A 17,126-nucleotide genomic window follows, 5' to 3' on the forward strand; every position below is an offset into this window, starting at 1 on the left:
GGCTCGGACGACGAGCAAAATCTGATTAGATTCCTCAACCTCCCACCCTTCGAGGCAGTAGGACGTGGCGCAAGACGTGTGGAAACCTTCGGTGGAAGTCGAAGTAGAACAGTATTGTGCACCACAAGGGTCAGGTAATATTTCTTTATCTAATGATCGTATTCCTATGTTACAAAGCTGGGTTTGGTCGAGAAATCCAACGCTGCGCCTAACAACTTGGCGTATTGTAACTTCACGATCCACCTTTTTGAACATTTTCTCAAAAGCCGAGTCTCCCGTTTACACACGAATAATCCCACGCACCTCCTACTTCCTCACTGGCTACGCGCCTCACTTACTCGTAGGGAACTTGCCGTCACGTGCATCACCCACTGTGAGAAGGGGCGGTTTGTAGACAGTCTGTTTCTCGACCAATCACTGCACAGCAGTTTCTCATCACTCTCGTACATCTTTGAGGTCCTTCCCTCTTACCTCAGGAAATCAACAGTTGAATTTCAAAATATCTATTTCTACTTCGTTGAAGTCGTCGGCTCACTTCTATTATCCTATTAAGTTGTCTGGTTGCAACACTTTCTGGTCTGAACCAGAATTCTTTGGTCGACGCTGAATTAGCTCTATTTCCTATTTAGGAAGCTTGCGAAATGCTCTATGAACTGGACCACCAGCTTTCGATTCTGAACCCCGATCCGAAACGCATCAATGGTCCTGAACTACTACACGACCTTGTTCCAAGGTCTGCGGCTACAACAAATTCTGCAATCGATTTCCTGGAAGATGGAACGAGGCGGCAACTCTCCTACCAGTCGCTACATGCTTTGAGTGACACCTTGGCTCACAAAATCAAATCGATTTCGGCACGGCTGGAAAATGCCTCTGCCGTAGTCCCTATTTTCTTGCCCCAATCGCCCGAGCTATACATTGCGTTATTGGCGGTGTTGAAGGCAGGGAAGGCATTTTGTCCCCTTGGACTAGATGCTCCTATCGATCGTCTCGATTTCATACTCAAGGATGTATCCGCGAACATCTTGATCACCAGCACGTCTTACGCGCAAAAGTTCGCTCATAATGATTCGATACATGTTTTACCCATTGACCACGAGCTGTCCGGATTTAATGCTTCTACTCCCGATAATGATCAGTGCACTCAAGGCACTGATCTTGCGTATGTTTTATATACATCAGGCTCGACGGGCTTACCAAAGGCCGTGAGCGTATCACATCGAGCCGTCACTCAGAGCCTCCTTGCACACGATCGACATATTCCAGCATTCAGGCGGTTCTTACAGTTTGCCGCACCTACCTTCGATGTGTCGATATTCGAGATATTTTTCACCTTTTATCGAGGATGTACTTTGGTGGGATGTAGCCGATCACGGCTACTGGATGATCTCCCTGGAACAATGGAGGCATTAGAGGTCGATGCTGCAGAATTGACACCTACGGTAGTCACCAATCTGCTTCAAGGACGCAAGAGTGTTCCCACACTGAAACTCTTGTTAACAATAGGGGAAATGCTGACCAGCAAGGTCGTTGACGACTTCGCCGGCAATGATTCCCAGGAAAGCATACTATGGGGCATGTATGGACCTACAGAAGCCGCCATTCATTGCACCCTGCTGCCAAGTTTTGATTCCAATTTTTCTGTCAACAACATAGGCTTTCCACTAGACACTGTATCAGCATTTATTGCTGCACCCATTGCAGAAGGCGACAAACCAACTTCTCTCACGATTCTTCCCATCGGAGAAATTGGTGAACTTGTCGTTGGCGGGTTACAGACTGCTGATGAATATCTCAATCGTCCTGAGATCACATCGGCCGCCTTCCTTAATCATCATAAATATGGCCACCTTTATCGGACTGGTGATAAAGCACGCATTCTGCCAGACGGCAGCATTGAGTGTTTTGGGCGTATTGTCTCCGGACAGGTCAAACTTCGCGGCCAACGAGTTGAACTTGGAGAAATAGAGAGAATCATAGCGAAAGTCAATGGTTGCCACACCTCTGCAGCATTGGTTATCTCTGATGAGCTCGTTGGCTTCTGCGCGGTCAGAACAGGCAGCGTGATGAAAAGTAGCGTGTTTGACACATGCAGACAATGGTTACCGAACTTCATGGTACCATCCGATATTATCATACTCCATAACATGCCTCAATTACCATCGGGGAAGATTGACAAGAGAGCACTCGAGTCGATCTACAACGAAAACCGAGAGAAGTCAGATAGCTCACGTAGATCTGATCCAACGGAGAATGCTTCGCCTATTCCGAAAATTATCAACCAAGTTCTTCATCGGCAAATCTCATCCAATGGGAATTTATCTTATCTCGGATTAGACTCGCTCCGTGCCATTCAAGTCTCATCGCTACTACGCCAAGAGGGATTCAGTGTTGGGGCTGTAGATGTGCTCTCCGTTACCACAGTTCAGGATCTCATCGATCTATGTCAAGCCAGACTGAACCATGATGGCAAGGACCATATAAAATGTGATTTTGGTGGTTTCGGAGAATCTGTTCTTTCACTCCCAGAGATGAAGAGCCTCGGCGAACAAATAGCAGACGTTATCCCATGCACCCCCCTCCAAGAAGCAATGCTTACAGAGACAATCATACGCCCAGGTGCCTATTGTAACTGGATTGAACTCGAACTTCAGGAGTCGTACCCAGTGGAAACAATCGTGGCTAGCATCCAGGCTGTGGCCAGATTGAATGAAATCATGCGTTCAGGCTTCATGATAACTTCTTCATCCTCGGGAACTTTTGCACAGATAGTTTGGGAGGATCTCGATCGATCTCAATTCATCCAAGTCACAGATTTCTCCAGGCGTTATACGCTTGGGTCAAACGAATCCCTTCTCCGCCCTTTAACAATACAAATCCAACCAAAGCTTGATCGACCAAGACTTTTGTTCCAGATACACCATGCATTGTATGATGGATGGACTTTCGATTTGCTCTTGCGCGATTTGGCCGAAGTTATGAATCAAAGACAGCCGAAGCCCAGAGCCCAGTATCGGGAGGTGGTGAACTACCACCACAATACCGTTCAAGATCTGAGTGCAAGTGAGACTTACTGGGCACAATTATTGAAGGACTATCAGCCAAACTCGCTACCAAACTATCATGGCAGAATCTTGGGTCCTGGAAGGCTCCAAACGGTCTCTTTGAAGTCCTCGATTGACCACATAGCACTCTCTGACTGTGCGGATAGACTTGCTACCAATCCTCAAGTCCTTTACCAAGCAGCTGTGGCATACATCCTGGGTTCATACTACAACTCGTCAGACATTGTGTTTGGCACCGTAACCTCTGGAAGAACGCTGCCAGTCACAGGTATTGAAGACATCATGGGACCCTGTATAGCTTCTCTACCTTTGCGTGTTGATCTAGCACAATGCTCTGATGTGCATTCTATTCTCAACCAGATTCAGAACGCCAACCGCAGTATGCTGGAGCATTGTATAATGCCACTTCGAGATATTGTCAAGCTCAGTGGTCTCTACCCAGGGCATCGCTTGTTTGATGTACTATTCGTCTGGCAGCAATCGCTTCAAACGAATGATATCTCGGACTCCAAAATCAGGACGCTGGACAGTGCTGATGAATTGGAATTTACGTTGACTCTGGAGTTCGAACCACGAACAGACGGCATATTTTCTAAGGCCACTTATGATGTTTCGGCATTGCCCGAAACACAAGTGCGTTACATGTTGGATCAGGTTGATGATCTCGTTAATCATTTCTTGCATTCAATCGATGGGAAAATGGGGGCTATACAGGAATGCTTCAGGCCACAGAGTCTTTCCATGGCCAATCCATTTCCCCATTTAGAGACCTTCTCGCATGGCCCCGCCCATGCAGTTGAACGATGGGCATCGGAAACACCCGATAAGGAAGCCCTAGTATTTGGGTCTCTCAATAAATCCGCGGCATTCGATAAGGACGTCTTGACATATGGCCAATTGAATGCTCGAGCGAACCAGCTCGCTCGTGCTATCCAAGCAGCGGGGATTGGGAAAGACGATCTTATCGGCGTCATCATCGACAAATCCATCGACTTATATGTCTCCATCCTTGCTGTACTGAAGACAGGGAGTGGCTATCTTCCTCTCATTCCAGATACACCTTTGGAAAGAATCCGCAGTGTTCTGCTTGATGCCAGTGTCAAAGTCTGCATTAGTGAAGGTGCTACAGCAGAGCTGTTACGAACCGAATCTTCATGCTTAATCTTGGAACCGAGCGCTTTGGATCTCTCGGTGCATTCTGAAAACAATATAGACATCAAATATGTTGGCTCTCACCTTGCCTATGCTGTATTCACATCTGGAAGCACTGGTACTCCAAAAGGTGTTCAAGTTACGCAAGATAATTTGATGAGTAATTTGGAGGTACTCTTCACGCTCTACCCGACCACTCCTGATTCCCGACTTCTTCAGTCTTGTTCGCAAGCATTTGATGTCTCAGTCTTCGAAATCTTCTTTGCGTGGTATGCCGGAATGTCTTTATGCTCGGCGAAGAAGGATGATCTTTACCGCGATCTCGAAGATTCCATCAACCAGCTTCATGTCACTCATCTCAGTTTGACGCCTACCGTTGCTTCTCTTATTAATCCTAATAATGTACCTAATGTTAAATTTCTTGTAACAGCTGGAGAGGCTGTTAATGAGCATGTCAAAAGGCAGTGGGCGGGAAGAGGCCTCTTCCAAGGTAAGTTATCATCTGAGATTTTGTGACCTACTTCTAACGCGACTCTAGGTTATGGCCCATCCGAGACCACGAATATTTGCACAGTGCGTGCATCTGTCCGCAACGAAGACCTGATCAACAATATCGGGGCCCCTTTCAGCAACACTTCGGTCTTTGTTTTAGATCCTGGCAACGAACAAATCCTACCCCGCGGTGCAGTCGGCGAGCTTTGCTTCGGCGGCGCACAGGTTTTCCGTGGGTACATGAACAGGCCCGAACTAAACGCGGAGAAAATAATCGATCTCCCTCTGTATGGCCGGATATACCGTTCTGGCGACATGGGTCGACTCCTCCCGGATGATTCCATACTCTTCACCGGACGCGCAGATGACCAGGTCAAGATTCGTGGCCAGAGAGTTGAGTTGGGAGAGATCACATCCATCGTGCTCGATGATCGAAATGTTGAGGATTGTGCAACCCAGCTATTCAATTTGGATAACTCTACACAGAGACTTGTTCTGTTCTGGGTGCCAGTCAATCAATCGAAAACATCCTTCGAGATATTGCCACCAGACCAGCATTTACAAACACTGTCTGTCATTCTGGATTCATTGACATCAAAGTTGCCAAGCTACATGGTTCCAACGCACCTCATACCAATCACCAGCATCCCGTTGACCTCTCAGACGAAGATCGACAAACGGTCATTACTCGCCGCGTATAAGACACTGTCGAAGGAGTACCTCGAATCTATTACCTCCTCTTCGTCTAACACGGAAGAGCCCGCTGTGTTCTCAAGTCAAGAAACTGAGATAGTTGAGGCTCTTGCAGAGACTTTGAAGATATCACAGGAGGATGTCTCACGAGATTCATCGTTCTTCAATCTTGGCTTGGATTCCGTCTCCGCGATACAGTTCTGTCGCAGGCTAAGAAATCGCAGTATACTCAATGTGCCTGTTTCACTGGTATTGAAAAATCCTACTGTGGCAAGACTTTCCGCGGCCTGTGGCACAGAGGCAGTCTCGGGACCAAGCACCTCAGACGGGCTTTCTGACAAACTTGAGCTCATCCCATCAGATACTCTTTCAAGTATCCGTCTGGACCTTGACAAGCGTGGCATCAATGCAGCGAAGATCCTCCCATGCACGCCTCTTCAAGAAGCCATGCTTTCCTCTACTTTTGGTACTGGAGAGTCCGCGTATTCCAACACGATGATCTTCAAAATCAATAGCGATATGCCCAAAGTACAGAAAGTCTGGACTCATATGTTCAACAGACACGAGATTCTCCGCACTGCTTTTCATGCAACAGATCACCCACAATTTCCATTTGTACAACTCGTCCTGGATCACAATGAAACTCCATGGGATGAAATACAAATCGATCAGGATATTGATACCTATTCTCGTGCAGTTCTTGCGAACTTGCTCCAATCGACAAAACCGCCCGTGAAGCTCGCGATGCGCGACAATTGCGACATCGTATTTGTCTGCCATCATGCTCTCTATGATGGCATTGCAATGGAAAATTTGCTCAGTGAAATCGAGAAGCTCTACTCTGGATTCGAATTGAGTCCACCGGTATCGTATGAGCCATATCTCAGACACATGGTTCACCAAGATCTAGAGGCTGCCGACCAATTCTGGGCATCAAAATTGTCTGGACTGGAGCCGGCAATGTTTCCCAGTCTGACTAGAAGCATATTTGCGTCACCGGAATCAAGATCAATCACTCAACAATGCAGCATTCCCCTCCAGCAGTTGCTAGACTTTTCTCGCGACTCCTCCGTCTCCCTCCTTCCTGTCGTCCAAAGCGCATGGGCAAAAATTCTCCACTTCTATCTGGGAGAAGAGGATTTGAGCTTCGGAAATGTAGCCAGCGGACGAAGTTTGCCAGAGGAGGGTCTCGATAGCCTTGTAGCACCGTGTTTTAATACACTGCCGGTTCGAGTCAACTTCGATTTTGCACAGAGCAATGCAGATCTAATCCAAATGCTACACCACCTTAATGTGGAATCTTCTCCTTTTCAACTGACTCCTTTGCGACGGATACAATCCAAAGTTGGACAAGGCCAAGGCTCGTTATTCGACACCATGATTATCCTGCAACAACACACGCTACAACTTAACGATGACATCTGGACATTGAAACTGGATAGTGGAGCCATGGATTTACCAATTGTATTGGAAGCATCCCAAGACAAAGAAACCGATTCCTTGAGTGTTACCCTCCACTTCAGGACCTCCTTGCTGGCAAGTACAGATGCCACGCGAGTTTTGGAATCCTTTGACCATGCTCTGAAATCACTTGTTCAATTTCCTAGATCAGCAGCAAGAGACACCATTGGCTTTCCAAGCGATTTACTCGCTGAAAGTAATCTGAAATTCAAGGAATACGACTCGGCTGACCATTCATTGTTGCACTCTGCCTTCGAACGCAATGCCGTAGAGTTCCCCAATCGTGTTGCGCTGGACTTCAGGCATGACGACGATCACCACACAACATGGACATTCGAAGTTCTGAACAAGGAAGCCAATAGAATTGCGCATGCCCTCGTCGATCGCAATGTAGGCCCAGAAGATATCGTTCCGATCCTTATCTCGAAATCCCCGGAGTATTATGCAAGCATCTTAGGCGTCATGAAAGCAGGAGGTGCTTTCAGTCCGATCTATCACGACCTACCAATCGCGAGAAAGCAGTTCATGTTGTCCGAATTGAAGCCCAAAGTTGTTCTGTGTGCCAGCAGCAAATCCTTGGACTGGTGCAGCAATATATCATTACTGGATGTGACTCATGTTCAGGAATACCCTGATCACAACCCATCTGTGGCATTGAAACCAACCAATCTGGCATATTGTCTCTACACCTCTGGCTCAACTGGCCTTCCTAAAGCCGTAAGCATGGAACACAGAGCTCCAATGCAGACCATTGAAAGCTCCAGAAGACTCATACCTTGGAATCACGACTCCCGCTTGTTACAGTATGCTGCTGTAAGCTTCGACATGTGCTATTACGACTGCTTCCTTGCATGGACGTTTGGCTTTACATTGTGTGCTGCAGAGCAGAACGCCATGTTGAATGATCTCACTGGCATTATCAATTCTCTCGCCGTCGATCTACTTGACTTGACACCTTCCGTTGCTGGATCTATCTCAAGAGCGAAAATTCCCAGTGTCAAATGGCTGTACTGCATTGGTGAGGCAATGACTGCAGACGTAGTCCAAAAATGGGGCGATGACTGTGTCAATTCATACGGACCTACAGAGGCTGCGTTCTGTACGACTATAATGCCAGTTTCTAAGGACACAAAAACGGCAATTTTCGGGAAACCATTTCCTTCCACCGCTTTTGCGGTTTTCTCCAAGAATGGTGATCGCACTCTCCCTGTCTTTGGCGAAGGTGAGCTTTATATTGGAGGAACTCAGTTGGCACGAGGGTACTATGGCAACCCTCAACTCACCGAAGAGAGATTCGTGCAGAGGAATGGTCTTCGCTTCTACAGGAGTGGTGACATTGTCCGCATGCTCGCCGATGGCAACTTCGAATTCCTTGGCCGAGCAGACGATCAGGTGAAGATCAGGGGCCAGAGAGTTGAATTGGGGGAGATCTCGCATGTTCTACAAGGCTGCGATGAGCGCATCAATTCTGTCTCGGCGCAGATCATGAAAATCGACGATAGTTCAAAAGATCAGCTTGTTGCGTTTATCAGTACCACTGCGCAATTAGGTCCCACAGAGAGGAGTGATCTACAACATGCTATCAAACGAGTAGCAAAGGCCAATCTGCCATCCTACATGGTCCCTCAATTTCTTATCATCATCGACAGTCTGCCGAAGTCCGCTGCAGGCAAAGTCGACAAGCATGCTCTTAAACGCATTTTCATCGAATCTGAAGATGTAAAGCAATCTGCCGGAAAGGAATCAGAAGCACACAAAACGCATCAATGGACGAATGTTGAAAGCATTGTCCGTGAGATATTTGCCAAACTCGCTAACGTACACCCAGAAGACATTGGCCCAGATACCTCGATCTACCAATTAGGATTGGACAGCATCAGTGCTGTTCAGGTGGCCACGGCACTGCGGAAAAGAGGACTCAAAGTCAATGCAACTGATGTCTTGAAGTACATGAACTGTGTTGATCTGGGAGCCTACATCGATGAATCGCCAATTCGTACGACCCCTGAGCCAGAGAGCTTTGATTTTGTTGCTTTTGAGAACAAACATCGGGATGCACTTTCCGCAAAATACGATTCTACTGGCTCAGTTATCGAGAAGACACACCCGTGTACGCCACTCCAGCAGGGCATGTTATCGCAGTTCATCACGAAAGAAGGTGCTGTGTATCTCAATCATATCCAGCTACGCCTTAGCGAGGGAGTCGACATACACAAGCTGAAGAGTGCATGGCAAAGTATCGTCGACAAACATGTGATACTCCGAACCGGTTTTGCTCAGGTCAAAGACACCCAAAATTCATTTGCCATGATTCATTACAACCCCGGGGCTTTCGCTGTGCCTTGGGAAGAGACGTCGAAAAGCCCAAAGAGCATAGATGAATGGCTTAAGGTACTTCAAGGAGAAGTTCTGTCGAGTCTGCATCAGCCACCATGGCGTATGAGAATCACCAGCGAAATTGATGTCGCACAGCTTGATATTGCACTCTTCCATGTTTTGTTCGACGCACAAAGTCTGCAGCTCATTCTCAATGACGTTGCTGCAGCATACAATGGGTTGGAAATTCCCGCGCCACTTTCCATTGAACCAGTCATCAATTCGATCATCCAGCAGAGTCGCACCGCAGGCAATTCAAGCACGGAATTCTGGAAAGGAATGGCAAGCAAAATGGTCCCGACAAAGTTCCCGAATCTTGCACCTTTGAGATACAACCTTGCAGCACCCGTTGTTCTCGCAAAACCTGCTTCGATACCCCTGGCCGAATTGGAGGCGGGATGTCGGGTGTCAAACACCACACTTCAAGCTGCCGGTATCGCTAGCTGGACATCACTTCTATCGGCCTATACGGGAGAACCTTCAGTTACTTGTGGTGTCGTCTTGTCTGGACGCAATTTTGAAGATGCGGATTCTGTTGTATTCCCTTGCATCACCACTATCCCCTTCGCGGTAACTCTACAGGATGATAAGAAACAAGTGCTCCAGGATGTCAATGAACTCAATGCAAATATACAGATGCATCAGTTTACTCCACTGAATGATATTCAGAGGCTTGTCGGATACCCCAACGAAGCCCTATTCGACACTCTATTTGCTTTCCAAAAGATTCAGCATGGAGAGGGTCAGAATTGCCCATGGGAGGTCATAGATGAAAACGCAACTTCGGAATATCCGATATCCATTGAGTTGGAGCCGAAGAATGACAAGCTTGAGCTGCGACTGACATTCTTGCCTCACATGGTGCCACAGGAGCAAGCGGCACTGATCCTGGAACAGCTGGATCATCTGCTGATCGACTTCATCTTGCCCGGAATCCAGTCAACCAGCTCCATCTCCAAGGATCGTTCTCTATACTCGGACACACCGCCTCAGGATCCCACTCTGCCCTCTGATATCAAGCTCCTTCACGAATTTGTCGAGGCATCTGCCGTTAAATACCCTCAAAAGATTGCTTTCGAATTTGCAACTTCGATATCGGATGGGACATACACGAGTCGAACTTGGACTTATGAACAGCTTGATTCTGAAGGGAATCGAATCGCAGACCTACTCATATCTCGAGGTATATTGCCAGGGGGTTTGGTGGGAGTGTGCTTCGACAAATGTCCCGAGGCATCGATTGCAATGTTAGGCATTCTGAAGGCTGGTTGTGCCTTCGTTGCTCTTGACCCCGGAGCACCGAGTGCACGCAGAGCCTTCATAGTCGAAGATGCCAGCCTCCCGATTGTGCTCTCGATGAAAGCGCAGTCCCATGATCTTCCGGACACCATACAGCCGCAGGTTCTCAACCTTGACACTCTTGATCTGAGTCCTTTCTCCGTTCATAAGCCTGTTCTCCAACGCCTCATAAATCCACAGGATCGCAGCTATTGCCTATATACCTCGGGCACAACTGGTACTCCAAAAGGCTGCGAGCTCACCCACGAGAATGCGGTCCAAGCTATGTTGGCATTTGAGCACCTATTTTCCGGACACTGGGACCAGGATTCTCGCTGGCTACAATTCGCGTCATTCCATTTCGATGTCTCAGTTCTCGAACAATATTGGAGCTGGTATGTTGGCATTCGTGTCGTGTCAGCTCCACGTGATGTGATTTTCGAAGATCTCGCAGGAACCATCAAGACTTTGGAAATTACACACATCGACTTGACCCCTAGTTTGGCCAGGATACTACACCCAGATGATGTTCCCAGTCTCTGTAGGGGCGTCTTCATCACAGGTGGAGAGAGCTTGAAGCAAGAGATTCTTGACGTGTGGGGTCCTAAGGGCGTCATCTATAATGGCTATGGTCCGACTGAAGCGACCATTGGTGTTACCATGTATCCACGAGTACCATCAAACGGCAAGCCATCAAATATCGGACCTCAATTTCTCAACGTGGGGTCTCTCGTTCTCAAACCTGGAACAGACATCCCTGTTTTGCGGGGCGCCGTGGGAGAGCTGTGCGTATCTGGCAAGCTTGTGGGTAAGGGATATCTGAATCGTCCGGAGTTGACTGAAGAACGCTTCCCCTATATCGAAAGCCTGAAAGAAAGAGTCTACCGTACGGGAGACTTGGTCAGGATACTTCATGATGGCACTTTCGATTTCCTGGGTCGAGCAGACGATCAAGTGAAGCTCCGAGGACAGCGTCTTGAGATTGGAGAGATCAATTCAGTCATCAAGCAAGCTAGCAACGCAGTCTCGGATGTAGCAACACTAGTTCTCAAACACCCCAAACAACAAAAGGAGCAGCTTGTTTCATTCGTCGTAAATACAACTCGAAGCAAAGGCAAACCGAAGGTGCTGCTCGACAAGACTACTGAGATGGACACCCTCAAAGAAGCATGTCTAGAAAAGTTACCAGGATACATGGTACCGACACATTTCATCGCACTCTCCGCCATGGCTCTCTCGGCGAATAACAAGGCCGACAACAGAACATTGCGAGAAATGTACTATGCATTGTCTTTGAGCGATTTGCAATTGCTCTCCGGATCTCCAAGCGGCAAGGAGGAGAAGTGGTCGCCTGCCGAGTTGCGAATTCGTGATGTGCTAAAAGATGTCTTACAAGTAAAGGCTGATGATATTGGGAGATCTGCCAACATCTTCGAGCTGGGCCTAGACTCCATCTCAGTCATTGGCCTTTCCAGTGCACTGAAACAGGCCGGATTCAAACATGCTGCCGCATCCACGATCATGAAGAACACATCGATTAGCAGGTTGTCAAAGGCTTTGGTAGAAGATGCGCCTTCGTCTGAGGATCTTGGATCGGTCGTCTCTGCCCAACAATTGATCACAGCAACGCAACATCGTCATCGGAGAGGTGTTGCTGAAGTCATAAGAGTAGATGCTCGAGAGATATCTGCACTTGCCCCATGTACGCCCTTGCAGCAAGGCATGATTGCAAGATCTCTGGAAAGCGAAAACGGATTGTATTTCAATACTTTCCGTTTCAATCTCGCACAATCGGTCAACCTCGAAAAACTCCAGACTGCTTGGGAAGAGGTCTTCTACGAAACTCAGATTTTACGGACAGTATTCTGTAACACCGACGACGGGTTTGTACAAGCTGTCGTAGAGCATGCAGAACTTTCTTGGAATGTTCACACCAGCACTGAAGAATCTCTCAAGTCGCAAGTTGAAGAGTTGAGGAAATCATGGTGGCAGCATAATCGAACGGTCATCGATCGACCATTCGAACTTCACCTCATTAGTACCCCAAGCAAGAAGGTTCTAGTTGTTCACATCTTCCATGCGCTCTATGATGGCATTGCCATAGATTTGCTATTCAGGGCTGTATGGGATGCGTACAATGGTAGGCTCTCCAAGTCAACAGGACCAGCGTTCCAATCCGCTCTCCCCCATGGGCCATTGCGGTCCCGAGCAGGTGCCAAAGAATTTTGGCTTGGACATCTCTCTAACTCTCGCTATACTGCAATTCCAAGTATGGCAATATCTCCAACTGTCGAGCCCACCACTGTCGCTCGGGACTTGGATGATCTCGCAGCATACGAGACGGTCAGAAGGGAGTTGGGTGTAACTCATCAAGCCATTGCACAAGCATGCTGGGCGACTGTCCTGCAGAGGCACACCAATATGCCCATTTCACTTGGAATGGTCGTATCCGGACGCAGTATCGATTTCGAAGGTGCCGAACGTATCATTGGGCCTCTCTTCAACACCATACCATACCAACATCGTCTCGAAAGCCAGCAAACCTGGAGGTCTATCATCAAGCGCACCCACGAGTTCAATGTGGCAACTCATTCCTATCAGCATACTCCACTTCGCGACATTATGAAATGGCTGAAGCGGTCACCTGATCAGCCACTTTTTGAGACTCTCTTCGTTTACCAGATTAGTGTCGATGATCAGGAATGGTCTAACAACGACGCTTGGGGCCTCGAAGATGGGGATGCTGATGCAGACTATCCTTTGGCCATCGAAGTTGAGCAACATGGCAACGATCGCTTGAGGGTCACCCTCGTGGCAAACGGTCACGTAGCGGACAAACAAGCATCAAAAACTCTCCTAGACGAATTCGAAGCCGCCATGCGAGAGCTCCTGAAAGACCACGCAGCACTCGTCACAACGAGTTTTGGCAGTCTTTCCCCTGAGGAGCGTGTTGGCACACAGAAAACTGACCCAGACCTCCCAAAGACAGAATTCACCTGGTCGGACAACGCCAAAAAGATAAGACAAGAGATTGCGAGTCTGAGCTCCGTCGAGATCCAAGACATCAATGAACAAACCTCCATCTTCGAGCTCGGATTAGACAGCATCGATGCCATCAAACTTTCGTCAAAGCTCAAAAAATGCGGCATCGAGCTACCCGTTAGTGCTATCATGCGCAGCCTTACCATCAAGAACATGGTAGACAAGATACCCAATAGCAAAATCAAACAGCAGCCACCGCCATCTAACATGGTGTTCAATTCACACAAGAGAAGATTGGAAGACTATGCCCGACACAATCTAGCTAGCACGGACGATATCGAGCGCATTCTTCCACTGACACCCCTTCAAGAGGGTATGGTGGCTGAAATGATCGCATCCGAGTACAAGCACTACTACAATCATGACGTGCTTAGGCTCCAACCAGACGTAGATATAGATTCTCTACAAAAAGCTTTCACGAAAGTCGTTGACATGTCTCCGATCCTGAGGACATCTTTCATCGAAATCGACGACCCGAATATCGATTTCTCGTTCGCTCAAGTTATTCAAAGGACAAGATTCGAGGTTAAAACACTCGACATTGGGGATGCGCAACCTAACTTCCCCGAAATCTTCGACACCATCCGCAAAGCAACGATCAACAAGGCTGGTGCGCCACCATTCCATGTCCATATGCTGCAGGGACCATCCGATAGATATCTCGTTCTTTCAATTGCACATGCAATGTATGATGGCTGGTCCCTTGGCCTTCTGCACACTGATATCCGGCGGGCATATGAGAAGCATCCAAAATCCAGGCCAGACTATGAGAACACTCTGCGTAAGATGCTCACTGCATCAGGTGCAGATGCTGTCGCCTTCTGGCGAGATTTCCTTTCAGGGTCCCAGCCGACAAGTTTCAAACGACCGACAGATACCAACCAAGCGAGCTCAGTGGTGATTCGAAAGGAAAAGGTCAGCGACATGACTGCATCCCTCATCTCAACCTTCGCAAAGCGCAACAACATCACACTCCAGACCCTTGGTCAAACTGCATACGCATTCGCTCTGGCATCGTACGTACAATCACTCGATGTGACTTTTGGATCTGTCCTATCCGGACGTGATGATGATAGATCAGCCGAGTTGCTATTCCCAACAATGAATACTGTAGCGATTCGAACGATCTTGCACGGAACCCGGTTGGAGATGCTGCAGTATATGCAAGAGAACTTCGCACAAATCCAACAATATCAGCATTTCCCGCTGCGCAAAGTTCAGGCACTTGCTAAAGCACAAGGTCGCTTGTTCGACAACTTGTTCATCTACCAAAAGAGACTGAACGACAGCAATGGGACGGAGAAGATATTATATGAGAGCGTTGAGGGCCACAGTGATGTGGAATATCCCGTATGCGTGGAGATGGAAGTTTTCGATGGACAGCTCATTTGGAGGTGTGCTATTGAAGAGGAGGCGCTCAATCAGGACGGCGTGGAGGAGCTTTTGAAGAATCTGGATGCAGTGTTACGGCGCATCATCGAGGAACCACAAGCTCCTGCAATCGAGTTCACGTCAAGTGGGACTTCGGTATGCGGGCTCCCGCATTTCAATGACAAAACCATGCAACAGGAGGAGAACAATGTTAGAAGTGGCTCAGTAGAGACCGACTCGGCCACGGCGACAACCATCCGCAAAGTCCTCGCACTCGTGTCTAAGACACCCGAGGAAGAGATCACGGCAGAAATGACAATTTTCCATATCGGCCTGGATTCAATTAGTGCCATCAAAGTCTCCTCGTTGCTACGCAAGCAATCTATCATTCTCAGTGTTGGTGAGATGCTCAAGGCTGGAACGATAGAAAATATGGCTAGGCTCGTGGATGAACGGTCGTCGACGCCTGAGGAAGACAAGGCAAATTCAGATGCCATCATCAGTGATTTCTTGAAAGACGTACCGATTAATGGTCTGTTGGAAGGTGCCGGCCTCGACATAAAGAATATTGAGCAAGTGCTCCCGGCAACAGCGGGCCAAATGTTCACTATGATGATGTGGCTCAACTCGAAAGGGACCAACTTTTACCCTGACTTCTCTTACAAGATCTTTGGCTCTATCTCTTTCGAAGCTCTTTCGAAGGCCTGGCAAGCGACGGTTGACGACAATCCTATCCTACGGACGGCTTTGCTAGCTACAAACACATCACATGCACCTTTTACCCAAGCAGTGCTTCAAGAACACCAGGCATATATTATAGACCTGACCAACCTTGATGAGGACCAGACAACCGCAGTATCAGGTCGTGTGAAGCAAAATCAGCCTTTTGCTCATCTTTTCGTACGTCTATCACCAACAGGCTGGGACTTGAAGTTGGCAATCCACCACGCACTCTACGATGGAGTTAGTCTACCAAGCTTGGTACAGCAACTCCAAGATCGTTGCAACAGCCTACCTTCGACTCCACCTTCAGTTGATGGCTTCAAGAACCTCATCGCGGAAGGTTGCTCGCCAACATCCGTCGAGACTCGCAAGGGCTTCTGGACGCAATACCTACGCGGCATCGAAAAGCACCAGCTCCACCAACCATCGTCCACTCCAACTTCCAAGACCGAAATCTTCACACCGCGTCTCATCAACAGTATCCAAAGCATCGAGTCCATTTCCAGAAGACACGGCATATCAACCCAATCCCTCTTCCTGGCCCTCTACGCACGCCTGTACGCAAGAATGCTTCAAGCCCCAGCCACCACCGACATCGTCATCGGAATTTACCTCGCCAACCGCTCCCACTCGAGTATAGCAGACATTTCCACATCCCCCATACCAACCGTCAACATAGTCCCCCTACGAATCAACGCACCCCTGACCACTGAAACCCTGGCCTCAGCAGCGCAGATTCAGCACGACGTCCAAGAGATCAGTAGCGCTGCAAACTCATCCGTCAGCCTGTGGGAGATCAAGGAATGGGCTGGCGTCACAGTTGACACGTTTGTCAATTTCCTCAAACTTCCCGAAGCGAGTGGTGGTGATAAAGATAGCTTGGATGCAGATAAGATTGCTATCACCCAGACGCAGCAGTGGGATGAAAGCGTCACTAGGATCGTCGAGACGCCGCATGATGAGTTCGAGACGCCTGCCACTCTCTCTGTGGGCGAGGATGTTCGGGGGGTGTATTTGGTAAGTCGATCTTTCCTTTTCTTTTGCTTCTTGAATTGTATGATGAGGGCAGTGTGACTGATATTCTTTTCACAGCATGGCATCGACGTCGAAGCTACAATCCGGAAACAGGCCTTGGACGTGGGTGTGTTTGCGCCTGAGAGCATGATGGGCTTGGTCGATGGCGAGGCGTTGATGCGGGATTTGAAGCGCGAGTTGGAGGCGCTGGCTGAATAGAGCCTCCGTGGATGTCTTTTTTTTCTATTTGATGTTATTTGGCGTATATCCACATCGGCGGTTCAACATGTTGTGTTTATTTTCTGGTATCGTTGGTTCACTTGTCGATTTGCTTTCGTTTCTGTTATTTGTTGATATAGAGTTTCGTATGTTTTGAGATACATATATAAAAAATTCCCTTTGCACGATGTTCTTTTTTCTGGGCATAATTCAAAAACAAAAAAATTGAATAGTAATGTC

General features: G+C 48.1%; 1 protein-coding gene across 1 annotated transcript; it reads left to right on the plus strand.

The window, feature by feature from the left end:
- Positions 1-448: 448 nt before the first annotated feature.
- Positions 449-17,015, plus strand: BU24DRAFT_125073 (nonribosomal peptide synthetase-like protein 2). Its single transcript, XM_033520941.1, has 3 exons — positions 449-4,707; positions 4,756-16,670; positions 16,746-17,015. Exons 1-3 carry the CDS (start codon positions 642-644, stop codon positions 16,884-16,886), a joined length of 16,122 nt encoding a protein of 5,373 aa, XP_033388015.1. The 5' UTR covers positions 449-641; the 3' UTR covers positions 16,887-17,015.
- The last annotated feature ends 111 nt before the right edge of the window (positions 17,016-17,126 follow it).

The sequence above is a fragment of the Aaosphaeria arxii genome, assembly GCF_010015735.1.
Source record: "Aaosphaeria arxii CBS 175.79 unplaced genomic scaffold BU24scaffold_2, whole genome shotgun sequence".
Classification (NCBI taxonomy): domain Eukaryota; kingdom Fungi; phylum Ascomycota; class Dothideomycetes; order Pleosporales; genus Aaosphaeria; species Aaosphaeria arxii.

Excerpts from the sequence above, each read along its gene's own strand:
- BU24DRAFT_125073 (XM_033520941.1), top strand. The coding sequence starts at position 642 with ATGCTCTATGAACTGGACCACCAGCTTTCGATTCTGAACCCCGATCCG. Across the intron at positions 4,708-4,755 it reads GGGAAGAGGCCTCTTCCAAG|GTTATGGCCCATCCGAGACC; the intron begins GTAAGTTATCAT and ends ACGCGACTCTAG. Across the intron at positions 16,671-16,745 it reads ATGTTCGGGGGGTGTATTTG|CATGGCATCGACGTCGAAGC; the intron begins GTAAGTCGATCT and ends TTCTTTTCACAG.